The sequence below is a fragment of the Podarcis erhardii genome (assembly GCF_964252035.2).
Source record: "Podarcis erhardii genome assembly, chromosome: 4".
NCBI lineage: Eukaryota > Metazoa > Chordata > Lepidosauria > Squamata > Lacertidae > Podarcis > Podarcis erhardii.
The window spans coordinates 4,566,079-4,579,707 of NC_138508.1; the positions used below are offsets into that span (position 1 = coordinate 4,566,079).

General features: G+C 38.8%; 1 protein-coding gene across 5 annotated transcripts in view; it reads right to left on the reverse strand.

The window, feature by feature from the left end:
- Positions 1-544: 544 nt before the first annotated feature.
- LOC309340960 (uncharacterized protein) overlaps positions 545-13,629 on the reverse strand; it is a 163,938-nt gene continuing 150,853 nt past the window's right edge. For 3 of the 5 annotated variants that reach the window (XM_081860278.1, XM_081860280.1, XM_081860279.1), the window contains exon 6: positions 545-3,265. In XM_081860278.1, coding sequence (XP_081716404.1) covers positions 1,455-3,265 — 1,811 coding nt within the window. In that variant the 3' untranslated portion in view covers positions 545-1,454. Of the gene's footprint in view, positions 3,266-13,446; positions 13,574-13,629 lie in introns of all 5 variants that reach the window. The other 2 variants (XM_081860282.1, XM_081860281.1) reach the window with 1 other exon arrangement.

Sequence of the window (13,629 nt, forward strand, 5' to 3'; positions counted from 1 at the left end):
GCTTCCGGGTCATGTGGCCAGCAGCGCACGGAAACGCTGTTTACCTTCCCGCTGGAGCGGTACCTATTTATCTACTTGCACTTTGGTGTGCTTTTGAACTGCTAGGTCGGCAGGAGCAGAGACCGAGCAACGGGAGCTCACCCCATCACAGGGATTTGAACCGCCGACCTTCTGATCGGCAAGTCCTAGGCTCTATGGTTTAACCCTTTGCCCGGCTCCTAAAGCTGTATAATGGTTTTGCCGACCTTTGTATGGAATCTTTGATGGGAAGTTAATTTGCTGCTCTGATTGAAGCTCTTTCCACATTCCACACGCTGATATTCTCCCCTGTATGAATTCTTTGATGGAAAGTGATACTGTGGCTGTGACTGAAGCTCTTTCCACATTCAAAGCACTGATAGGGTTTTCCCCTGTATGATTTTTTTTTAAAAAAAATATTTTTTATTAAACAATTTCAGCATAACAATTTATCCACCCTCATAATCAATTACATTATTTCCCCCCTTCCCCCCCAACCCTCCCTCTCCCACCCACCATGGACTTCCCTCAGCTCCCCTCCCTGATTTCTTTGCATAAATTGTTTTCTGCATGTTATAAAATTGTACATATCCTTGCCTTATCTATCATGTGTTCAACTAATAAATTTATGGATGTTTATTCAAAACCTGCCAAGGACTCCAGTTTATTTTGATGTCTTTTTAGATAGTTTGTAAAAGGTTCCCATTCTTCCTTGAAGTCACAGTTGTCCTTTTCAAACAGTTTATATGTCCATTTAGGCAATTCCGCATAGGTCATCAATTTTTCTTGCCACTGTTCTTTCATTGGGATTTCTTCATTCTTCCATCCTTCTGCAAACAAGACTCTCGCCACTGTTTTAGCATACATAAATAAATTCTTTCTTTTCCTTGGCAGGTCTTGTCCTCCAATCCCTAACAAGAATACTTCTGGGGTTTTTAACATATGTCAATTTGAACATTTTTTTCAATTCATTATATATCATTTCCCACAATTTTTAAACTTCTCTACATTCCCACCACATGTGATTATAAGTCCCTTCTTTTTCTTTATATTTCCAAAATATATTTGACCCAGTTTTATACATTTTTGCTATCAGTACTGGTGTAATATACGAACTATACATCATTTTCATATAGTTTTCTTTCAAAAGAGAACAGTCTGTAAATTTCAAATCTACTTTCCACAATTTTTCCCAGTCCTCAAATTGTATGTTATGTCCTATATCTGGTGCCCATTTGATCATGACCATTTTTCCCTCCTTATCTTTTGTTTCCTGTTCTAGCAAAATATTATACACTTTCTTCAGCTGCTTCACTTCTATAACTACCTTTTGAAATCTAGAAAATGTATAACTAAATGCTTTCTTATTATCTTCCTCGTACATTCCATGTAATTGTTTGTAGTGTAACCAACTCTGCAAATAATCTTTTATTTCCTCATAGTCTTTTAATTTCCATTTCCCTTCTTGATTCTTCAGTTAATCTCTGTATGTATGCCACATCCCTTTCTCTCTCTCCTGTATGAATTCTTTGATGGGAAGTGAGAGAGGAACTCTTAATGAAGCTCTTTCCACATTCCACACACTGATAGGGTTTCTCCCCTGTATGAATTCTTTGATGGAAAGTGAGAGTGGAGCTCTGACTGAAGCTCTTTCCACATTCCACACACTGATATGGTTTCTCCCCTGTATGAATTCTCTGATGCTTAGTGAGATCGGAGCTTTTTCTGAAGCTCTTTCCACATTCCCCACACTGATAGGGTTTCTCCCCTGTATGAATTCTTTGATGGGAAGTGAGAGAGGAGCTATCAGTGAAGCTCTTTCCACATTCCACACACTGATAGGGTTTCTCACCTGTATGAATTCTTTGATGGAAAGTAAGAGAGGAGCTCTGACTGAAGCTCTTTCCACATTCCATACACTGATAGGGTTTCTCCCCTGTATGAATTCTTTGATGGGAAGTGAGAGAGGAGCTATCAGTGAACCTCTTTCCACATTGCACGCACTGATATGGTTTCTCCCCTGTATGAATTCTTTGATGGAAAGCGAGACTGTGGCTGTAAATGAAGCTCTTTCCACATTCCCCACACTGATAGGGTTTCTCCCCTGTATGAACTTTTTGATGGGAAGTGAGTTTGGAACTATCAGTGAAGCTCTTTCCACATTCCACGCACTGATAGGGTTTCTCACCTTTATGAATTCTCTGATGCTTAGTGAGATCGGAGCTTTTTCTGAAGCTCTTTCCACATTCCCCACACTGATAGGGTTTCTCCCCTGTATGAACTCTTTGATGGGAAGTGAGAGAGGAGCTATCAGTGAAGCTCTTTCCACATTCCACACACTGATATGGTTTCTCCCCTGTATGAATTCTTTGATGGAAAGTGAGAGAGGAGCTCTGATTGAAGCTCTTTCCACATTCCACACACTGATAGGGTTTCTCCCCTGTATGAATTCTCTGATGCTTGGTGAGATCAGAGCTCATCCTGAAGCTCTTTCCACATTCCCCACACTGATAGGGTTTCTCCCCTGTATGAATTCTTTGATGGGAAGTGAGAGAGGAGTTATGAGTGTAGCTCTTTCCACATTCCACACACTGATAGGGTTTCTCCCCTGTATGAATTCTGTGATGGGAAGTGAGGGAGGAGCTATCTGTAAAGCTCTTTCCACATTCCATGCACTGATAGGGTTTCTCCCCTTTGTGAATTCTTTGATGGGAAGTGAGATGGGCACTCTGACTGAAGCTCTTTCCACATTCCGCACACTGATAGGGTTTCTCCCCTGTATGAATTCTTTGATGGGAAGTGAGATCGGAGCTCTTCCTAAAGCTCTTTCCACATTCCACACACTGATAGGGTTTCTCCCCTGTATGAATTGTTTGATGGAAAATGAGACTGTGGCTGTGACTGAAGCTCTTTCCACATTCCACACACTGATAGGGTTTCTCCCCTGTATGAACTCTTTGATGGGAATTGAGTTTGGAACTATCAGTGAAGCTTTTTCCACAATCCACACACTTATAGGGTTTCTCCCCTGTATGAATTATTTGATCGGAAGTGAGATTGGAACTCTGACGGAAGCTCTTTCCACATTCCATGCACTGATAGAGTTTCTTTCCAATGAAATTTTGTTCATGGGAAGTGGAATGGGAGCTCTGACTGCAGTTTTTTCCATACTCCAAATTTTTATGTGGCTTCTCCCTGGGGATTTTGTCGTGGTCACCTTTGTTCTCGATTTCCAATTCATCACAATCTGCAATGGAAACAAAAGGGATTAGAGCCTCAGGAACAAATGGAGAAGAACTGAAGGTAATTGGGTGTGTGTTCATTACCTGTGTTGTTTGTTTATTATAAGATTCTGATGAGTTGTTGAATGTTGCTTTATTTGATATACAGTAGTGGTCAAAATTGTGGACGGCTTTTAGAAAAAAGTGTATTTCAGTGGTTTGATGGCTCAAAACACCACTTCTTTTGGAGTAATATCATAAAATTATATATCAATGGAAAGATAATTTAATCAAGAAAGCAATCCAACAAAGTTTCTTCAATTACCTGTATTTTATCAAACGTTATAGCCAAATAACCAGAAAAAGGAGGCACCACTTGCTTAGGTTGACAATTTCAGTGTGTTATGTGATTGCTATCAAGTTAGTTGGTTTTTTGTGTTCTTTCATTTAGTGAGGTTGTAAAACAATTAATCCGTTCCGTGAGGCTCTTCGTATAGTGGTTTTTTCGTCTTGCGAAGCAAGCCCATTGACAGCTTAGCGGATTAGCGCTATTAGCGGCTTTTAGCGATCAGCTGTTAAGCGTCTTATCAGCGGATCAGCTGATAAGCAGCTTAGCAGCTTAGGAAAAGGCGGGAAAAAGGGGGAAAAACCCGCAGGAACTCGTGAGACATTTTCGTCTTGCGAAGCAAGCCCATAGGGAAATTCGTTTTGTGAAGCGCCTCCAAAACGGAAAACCCTTTCGTCTAGCGGGTTTTCTGTCTTGCGAGGCGTTCGTCTTGCGGGGCACCACTGTACTATTAAGTGAACAAGGCTATACTTATGAAGAAATTAGATGAAAGATTAGGAAAAACTTAACCAAAGCTGGCCTTTCTATATTTTTGAAGAGGTATAAGGAGACTCAGTCACTACAAAATCAGACTGGTTAAGGCAGGAAAAGGTCACAAAGGCAAGTGGGTGTATACAAGATGACATGGCGCAATGTAATGTGAAATTAAGTGCAAGGACTGGTCAAAATGTTAGAATTATAAGGAAAAAGCCATTGTTATCTCTCAAGCAAAGGTTGAAAAGATTAAACCCATGTTATCTGAACAGTGGAACAATGGGACAGTGTTATTTGGAGCGATGAGACCCAAATCTCCTTGCTTGGTAGTGATGGCATGAAACATGCAAGAAGGAGAATCAGAGAACATTTACATCCTACTTGCATTACACCGACCGTGAAACACCCGGAAACAGTAGATCCTTGACTTACGTACGGCTCTACTTTTGTACCATTCCAGTTATGACCTTCAGTAGGCGCTTCGACTTATGAACTTTCCTCTAGAGACAGAGGTCTTGCCAGCAGCCCAGAGCTCGCCCGGCCGGCTGCAGGGCAGCGATGGAACCTTTGCCACCGGGGAGAGGCCTTCAGTTTACTGGCACTCTCCCTGCCAGCTGCAGAGCAGCGCTGAGGCCTCTGCTGCTGGGGAGAGGGCCCCCATCCCACCCTTGAATCTGTGGAAGAGGTGCTGCCTGCAAGAGGCATAGCAGGGCGCACTGCAGCCCCAAAACCTGCCGAGGAACCAACCTGAGGAAGTCTAGAGAAGAACCTGGCCTGGCAAGAAAAAAGCATGACCCTGGCCAAAGTGAATCAGCTCTTTACTGACCCTTGCTCTACCACCAGCTTGTAGCCAGATAAGCCACCCATCCACAGTGCATGTAAGGGGGATAAACGTTAATTTTTTTCATCAACAATACTGTCTTATTTATTTTATTGTACACTACATTGATTATTGCCTTCATTTTATGGATCTATGGTCTTGTTAGAGAGTAAAATCCATGTTAAATTGCTGTTTTGGGGGTGTTATTCATCATCTAGAATGGATCAATTCACTTTTCCATTACTTTCTATGGAAAAGGGTGCCTCTACTTATGTACGTTTCTGGTTATGACCGGACCTCCGGAACGGATTATGGTTGTAAGTAAAGCTTCCACTGTAGTGTGATGACCTGGGGTTGTATGACAGCAAAAGTGTGGGCAGAATTTGAATCATTAATGGGAATGTTGAGCCCAAACTGAAGCGTTCCACAAGTGATCTTTTCCCAGATACTGAAGCATTTCTATATATATTTATACAAATCTTTCTTTCTTTCTTTCTTTCTTTCTTTCTTTCTTTCTTTCTTTCTTTCTTTCTTTCTCTCTCTCCTATTTCAACAGGATTCAGTTCCATGTCGTTGCTGTGTGCAAAAGGTGCTTTAAAGAAAATCCTATTGCACTGCTGGAATGGCTTGGGAATAGCCCAAACATTAACCCAATCAGAAATCTATGGAAGCAACTGTGACATTCGTATGGAGTCCCCAGTCAATCCGCTGCCACCAACCAGTTGGCCAGTTAAAGCAAAATGGAATCCAGCATACATGGGAATTTCCAGAAGGAATTTCCTTCTATTACAAAGACAAGAGGTTCAAACTAAGTAGCCTTCAGGATCTGGAAAAAGATATGATAAAGAGTTGGGAAAAGTAGAGAAGGTAAGACCAGGACGGGACCAGTCTGAAGAGGAGGAAAGGAGAGGGGAAGAGGAAGAAGAGGAGAAAGAAGAGGGAGAAGAGGGAGAAAAGGATAATAATAACAAGGACCCCCAAGTTTGATTTGGACTTGATAGAAGACTTGAACAAACCAGAAAAAGGCTCTGAAAAATACTTTCATGGAATGTGAATGGACTTAAAAATAAAAATAAAAGGAACAAAATTGAACATGTCTTGATTAAACGGAATTTAGATATAATCTGTTTACAGGAAACACATGTCAGAAGGAAACATAAGAGGGTTTTAAGTAATAAAAGATTGGGGAGAGACTTTATTGCCTCAGACACAAACAAGAAAAGAGGGGTTGTATTGTATATAAAGGAGAAATATGACCCAAAAGTAATTTATAAAGATGAGGAGGGGAAAGTGCTGATAGTGCAAATTACGTTCCGGGGGGAAAGGTAATCATTGTGGGAATCTATTCACCTAATGATAAAAAAGCCGACTTTTATTCGAAGCTCAATGGAACATTATCAGAATTTTTGGATCAGAGAGTGATAGTAATGGGGGATTTCAATGGTGTGGTTATTCCAGATTTGGATAGATCAACAAAAAGGTGAGACACAAATGAAGGTAAACTACCAAAAACATATTTTGATATATCAGACACTATGGGGCTAACAGATATTTGGAGACTTAGAAATCCCACAACAAAACAGTTCACATTCATTTCAGATCCAAATCAAAGCTTTGGTAGAAAAAATTACATTTCGACTTCTAAAGAATTGGTGCCAAGAATTTCCAAAATTGAGATTCTCTCAAGGACATTATCAGAACATAATTCGTTACATTTGGAGTTAAAAAGAAAAGACCCTTCATCATTCAGATGGAGGATGAATGAAAGTTTATTCAATGACCAAAAGATAGTAAATTAGGCAAAAGAGACAATTACAGAATAAGTGGAATTTAAACAAAGGAACACCCATTGAAACAGTATGGGATGCACGCAAAGCTGTAATGAGAGGATTCCTGATCCAAAAGAACAGTTTTCAGAAAAGAGGAAGGGAGAAGAAGAAAGAAGAAATCCTGTCCCATCTCATGGAGAATGAGAGACTGCTGAAATAAAACCAAAAGTTGAGCTATAAGACAAAATATTAAATTGTTGCAGACTCAGTTCTCTATGTTGGTGAGTCAGGATGTAGAGTGGAAAACAAAAACAATGAGACAAAGGAATTTTGAATCCGCCAACAAAACTGGAAAGTTCTTGGCATGGCAATTAAAGGCAAGACAAAAACAAAAAACAATTTGTAAGATAAGAGAGGCAGAAAAGATAATTGAAGACCCCAAAGAAATTAGAAAGACCTTTCTGAAATTTTATTAAAAATTGTATAAGAAAGAGAAAGAAGATGGTAAGAAAACAGAAAATTATATACAAAGCCATCAATTACAGCAGATCCCCCCAGGAGAAAAGGAACAATTAAACCAGATAATTACAGAACAAGAAATTGAGAAGGCGATAAAGAGAATGAAGATAGGGAAAGCTCCAGGCCCTGACAGCATTCCGGCAAAATATTATAAGACACTATGTGGACCATTATTACCTGTGCTGTGTGAGGTTATGAATAACATTTTGAAGGAAGGGAAAATTCCAAATACCTGGAAAGAGGCGTACATCACTTTAATCCCAAAGAAAGATGCAGATGGTTTGAGTGTTAAAAATTATAGACCTATTTCCTTATTGAACAATGACTATAAATTATTTGTGGATGTGCTGGCCGACAGATTAAAAAAACTTTTAAAGGAACTAATACATAAAGATCAAGCTGATGCGGAGAAAACATTTGATAATGGCGGTTTATGAAAGAAAACCTAAAAACAATGGGAATAGAAGAAATGTTTTTGAAAGGTATTGAGGCTATATACTCAGAGGAAAAAGCCAAACTTATTATAAATAATAATTTGTCTGACAACTTTGAAATATCTAAAGGTACCAGACAGGGCTGTCCTTTGTCACCCCTGTTGTTTATTACGGTTTTGGTTTCTTAGTGAAGGTATACTTAAATATCTTTTTCAGCTCATTATATATCATTTCCCAGAAGGCCTTCACCTTAGGGCATGTCCACCAGAGGTGAAAGAATGTTCCTTCATTTTCTTTACATTTCCAACATTTATTATCAGACGAATGGTATATCTTAGCAAGTTTAACTGGGGTCATGTACCATCTATATATCATTTTCATTACATTTTCCTTCAGAGCATTACATGCGGTGAAGTTCAGCCCAGTGGTCCACAACCTTTCCCAGTCCTCAAACATAATGTTATGCCCAATGTCCTGTGCCCACTTTATCATAGCCGATTTAACCATTTCATCTTGTGTATTCCATTTTAACAGCAAGTTATACATTCTAGATAGTACCTTAGTCTTTGGTTCTAACAATTCTGTTTCTAACTTCGATTTCTCCACCTGGAACCCTAACTTTTTGTCATTTTTAAAGACTTCTTTAATCTGAGCGTAATGTAACCAGTCTCGCACTTTATCCTTCATTTTCTCCAAACTCTGCAATTTCCAATTGTCTCCATCTTTTTCTAATATTTCCCAATATTTTGGCCATTTGGCCTCCATATTGGGTCTTTTTCGGGCCTTAGCTTCCAGAGGCGAAAGCCACCTCGGAGTCTTGTTTTCCAATAAGTCTTTGTATTTTGTCCAGACATTAAATACTGCTTTCCTAACAATATGGTTCTTAAAGGCCTTATTGATCTTAACCTTGTCGTACCATAAGTATGCATGCCAACCAAAAGCATTGTTAAAACCTTCCAAATCCAGTACGTCAGTGTCTTCGAGAAGTAGCCAGTCTTTTAGCCAGCAGAAAGCTGCGGCTTCATAGTACAACTTTAAGTCTGGCAGGGCAAAGCCCCCTCTTTCTTTCGCGTCGGTTAATATCTTAAACTTAATTCTGGGCTTTTTGCCCTGCCAGACAAATTTAGAAATATCTTTCTGCCACTTCCGGAAGCACTCCGTCTTGTCCACAATCTGTAATGTTTGAAACAAAAATAACATTTTTGGCAATACATTCATCTTAATAGCAGCAATTCGGCCTAACAAAGAAAGCTTCAATTTTGTCCAACTGTCCAAGTCTCTCTTAATTTCAGTCCAACATTTTTCATAATTATCCTTAAATAGACTCAGATTTTTTGCTGTTATATTCACCCCTAGGTATTTTACTTTTTTAACCACAGTTAGTTCTGTTTCCCTTTGAAACCGTTCTGACTCTGTATCTGTCAAATTTTTCCCCAGCACCTTGGTTTTCTGTTTGTTTAATTTAAATCCCGCTACCCGACCAAAGTCTTGTATCAGTTGCAATACTCTTTTCATACTAGATTCCGGCTCCTGCAAAGTCAAAACTAGGTCATCTGCAAAGGCTTTAAGTTTATATTGTTTCGCTCCGACCTGGATCCCTTCCACCAACCGGTCCCCTCTGATCATATTCAAGAGCACCTCCAGAACCGAAATAAATAGCAGAGGGGAAATCGGGCAGCCTTGTCGTGTTCCTTTTTCAATTTTGAACTCTTCCGTAACCACATTGTTAACTATCAATTTAGCCTTTTGTTCTGAATATATTGCATCAATCCCATTCTCAAAGCCCCGTCCCACTCCCATTTCTTTTAGATTTCCCTTCATAAATTTCCAAGAGATATTATCAAAGGCCTTCTCCGCATCTATAAAAATTAACACTGCTTTTGTATTTATGTCTGTTTGCAAAAGTTCCAAAATGTCAATAATGTTCCTTGTATTAGCAAACATGTGTCTACCTGGGAGAAAGCCTGCTTGGTCTTTATGGATTACCTCGTTTAAAACTCTTTTAAATCTGCTTGCCAAGACGTCTGCAAATATTTTGTAATCCACATTTAAAAGGGAAATGGGACGATAGTTCTTGAGTTGTGTCTTTTCAGTTTCCAATTTTGGTATCAATGTGATGAAAGCTTCCTTCCACGATTCCGGCGCCCTCTTCCCCTCCATAATTTCGTTGCAGACCTCCATCATTGGTTGGATCAAGTAGTCTTTTAATGTCTTATAATACTTGGAGGTCAGGCCGTCTGGCCCTGGAGATTTGCCCAGTTGCATGTTCTGAATGGCTTGTTCAATCTCTTGTCGTGTTATTTTGTTATTCAGGATTGATCTGTTTTTTTGTGACAACTTTGTTAGTCCATTTCTTTCCAAAAATTGTTTAATCTCAACCTCGTCTTGCGGCCCTTGAGTATATAATTTTTTGAAATATCTCTGGAAACACTTTCTGATTTCCATGGGGTTCTGAATATTTCTTCCTTCAATTTCTAGATTTGTAACTGTATTTAATTTTTGTCTCTTCTTCAACTGCCACGCAAGCAGTTTCCCACATTTATTCGCCGATTCAAAAGTTTTTTGTTTCATTAATTTAATCTTCCACTCTATTTCCTGGTTTATCAGTTTAGAATATTGTGCTTGGTAAAGTTTATAATTTCTCTCAGAATCGGCTGTGACTTCGGGTTTGATCTTAACTTCTTCTCCAATTCTTTGATTTTCTGCAGGATCTTGTCTTTCCTTTCATTTTGTGTCCTTTTCTTTACAGCGTTCTGTTGTATCAAGAACCCCCTCATCACAGCTTTGCTTGCATCCCAGATAGTTCTTTTTTCCACCGTAGTGTTCATATTTATCTCGAAGTAATCCTTCAAAGCTTTTTGGGCCTTCTCAATAATCTCCTGATCTCTAAACAAGTTGTCATTCATCTTCCATCTAAAGGAACCGGTTGGCAGTAGTGTCATGTCCATCTTCAGTGCATTATGGTCGGAGCAGGTCTTTGGGCAGATTTCCACTTTTCTGACCTTGGGTGCCAGACCTCTAGTTATCCATATTTGGTCGATTCTTGTCCAAGTCAGCTGGGCTTCAGAGAAGAATGTTCCCTCTCTTCCCAGGGGGTTCTTAGTTCTCCAAATGTCAATCCAGTCCATATTGTCTGTCATTTCAAAAAAAGTCTTTGGTAGTCTGCCGTCTTTTGTAACATTTTGGTTTTGTGACTTATCCATGTTAGTCGATACGACCCCATTCATATCTCCCATCATAATGATGTTGTTGTAGTCCAGATAATCCAGCATAATCTCATGCAACTTCTTGTAAAATTCCGATTTCCCGTCATTTGGTGCATAAATTCCTAATATCAAAATCTTTTCTCCTTGATGTTGTATCTCAATTGCTAGAATTCTTCCATATTCATCTTTAAATAAAAATTTAGGTGACAGGCTCTCTTTTGCATATATCACCACCCCTCGCTTCTTTACTCTGTCCGAAGATATAAATTCTTGACCAAGTCTTTTATTTGTTAACACCTTTCTATGGAGCCTAGTCACATGTGTTTCTTGTAAGCAAATAATGTCCAATTGTTCTTTTTTTAATATATGAAAAATTTTCCTCCTTTTTTCCGGGATGTTACAACCTGTTTATTACGGTTTTGGAAGTATTAAACAAGAATTTGAGAGAAGTGTCAGAAATCAGAGGTATTAAGGTGGGATCGAAAGAGTTTAAAGTAAAAACGTTTGCTGATGATTTAGTTTTAACATTAGAAGACCCAAAAACAGTGTACAAAAAGCCCTAGAGAAGCCGAGGATCAAAATAAAAATATTGATAGATAAAAATGAAAGAGGTGGATTTGCCTTACCAGGTATGAATCTCTATTATGAAGCATCCTGTCTCATATGGTTAAAGGAATGGATAACATTGGAAAATATGGACCTATTGGATTTAGAAGGTCATGACAACAGGTACGGGTGGCACTCGTACCTGTGGTATGATAAAGTAAAAGTTCATAAAGGTTTTTTAAACCATGTGATCAGAAGGTCAATTTATGAAGTATGGGAAAGAAACAAAAATTTATTGCAAAGGAAAACCCCACGGTGGATATCACCAATAGAGGTACTGACAGTTAAAAAAGTAAATATGAGGAAATTATTAGAAAAACGGAACAAGGGTTAAAACGTAAACCATATGATCAAACAGAAGGCATGTTTACAGGTTGGTTGCAATACCATCAGGTGAATGATATATTGAGTGAGGATAAAAGGAAAGCTGGGTTTAAGGATAAAAAATCAAGATTTCAATTAGAATTAGTGGAAGGCATAGGTAGAATACTATCTAGGATATATGATTTGTTATTAGAATGGTTTACAAAAGTTGAAGAGGTGAAAGAAGGAATGATAAAATGGGCTATAGATTTTAGGCATAATATTGAACTGGATGCATGGCTAAAATTATGGAACGAAAGTATGAAATTCACGGCGTGTACAGCCTTAAAAGAAAATTTAATGAAGATGATATATAGGGGGCATTTGACACCAGTAAAATTGGCGAAAATGTATAGGATGAGGGATAAGAAATGCTGGAAATGTAAAAAGGTGGATGGAGACTTCTATCATATGTGGTGGACTTGTGATAAAGTCAAGAATTTTTGGGAGTTGATCTATAATGAACTTAAGAAAGTACTTAACTATACCTTTCCTAAAAAACTAGAGGCTTTTTGTTGGGTTTGATGGGGAAGGAGGCTAAGAAAAAAGACCAAAGGCTATTTATGTACGCCACAGCTGCGGCAAGGAATATATTGGCCTAAAACTGGAAATTACAATAAGTTCCCACCATTGTGGAGTAGTAGACAAAAATGATGAACTACACGGAATTAGCCAAACTGACCGGCAGGATTCGGGATCAGGACGATCAGAGATTTCAGGAAAATTGTAGTAAATGTACTGTGTACTTAAAGCATAATTGTAAAAAATTTAAAAACCCTGGCAGGGTTGAAATAACTCCTACAATGTATAAGAGAGATACAAGGTTAAAAATTAAAATACGCGACTGGAGAAAATAAGGGATACCTGCTGAAGGGAAGGAGGGAAGTCGCAAGCTCGGTAGAGCTAAAAGTATATATGTGATTTAATGTATTGTAAAATGACTGTGTAAAGAAAACAATAAAAATGGATTGGTAAAGAAAATAAAATAAAGTTAATGTTCTTTTTATATGGGATCAGATTATAATTATTTATGTTTCATGTTTATATATATGTTGGAAGCCGCCCAGAATGGCTGGAGGAACCCAGCCAGATGGGCAGGGTAGAAATAAAAAATTATTATTATTACTACAGTGGTACCTCGATTTAAGAACAGTCCCCTTCCGGAAAATTTTAAGTTTCTTATTGTTGTTGTTGTTGTTATTATTATTATTATTAAGTTTGTAAACCGAGGTACCACTGTATTAATATCATCATCATCATCATCATCATCATCATCACTGCTACTTTTCCTGAGATTCAATAAGTCTAGCTCTTCTTCTCTGGGATGAATTTTGTTTGGCCCAATCATGGCATCCCCTCCATCTCCAATGTCAGTCATCTCTTTGGTCAATCCAAGACTGACAGGAGCAAAAACAGAAAACCTGAAGCTACTTATCTTTCTGAAGCTGACATTGAATTTGGCCTGGGCAGTTCAGACCAGCCCAATCCTGGTAGAAAAAGGAATAATTTGAAGAAGATTGCTCAAAGAAAAAACTGTAATTTACTGTTTATTGTGGGGGTGTTAGGTTCCCAGGTGTTATAGGGGGCTCTGTGAAAATATATGAGATTGGTCACATACAGGTATTTTTTGTATTTCCAGGCAGATAGGACGATCCCACAGGGAGCCTTACCAAGAGAGGCCACGATCCCACGATTCTCCTCCATGACGTCCTTATGCAGAGCTCTCTGGTCAGGATCCAGCAACGCCCACTCCTCGTCCGTGAAACAAACAGCAACATCTTCAAAGCACACTGGACCCTAAAAGAAAAAGGGGAACGCCCTCCTCTGATGTCAGGGAAGAGTTAGAAGTTTCC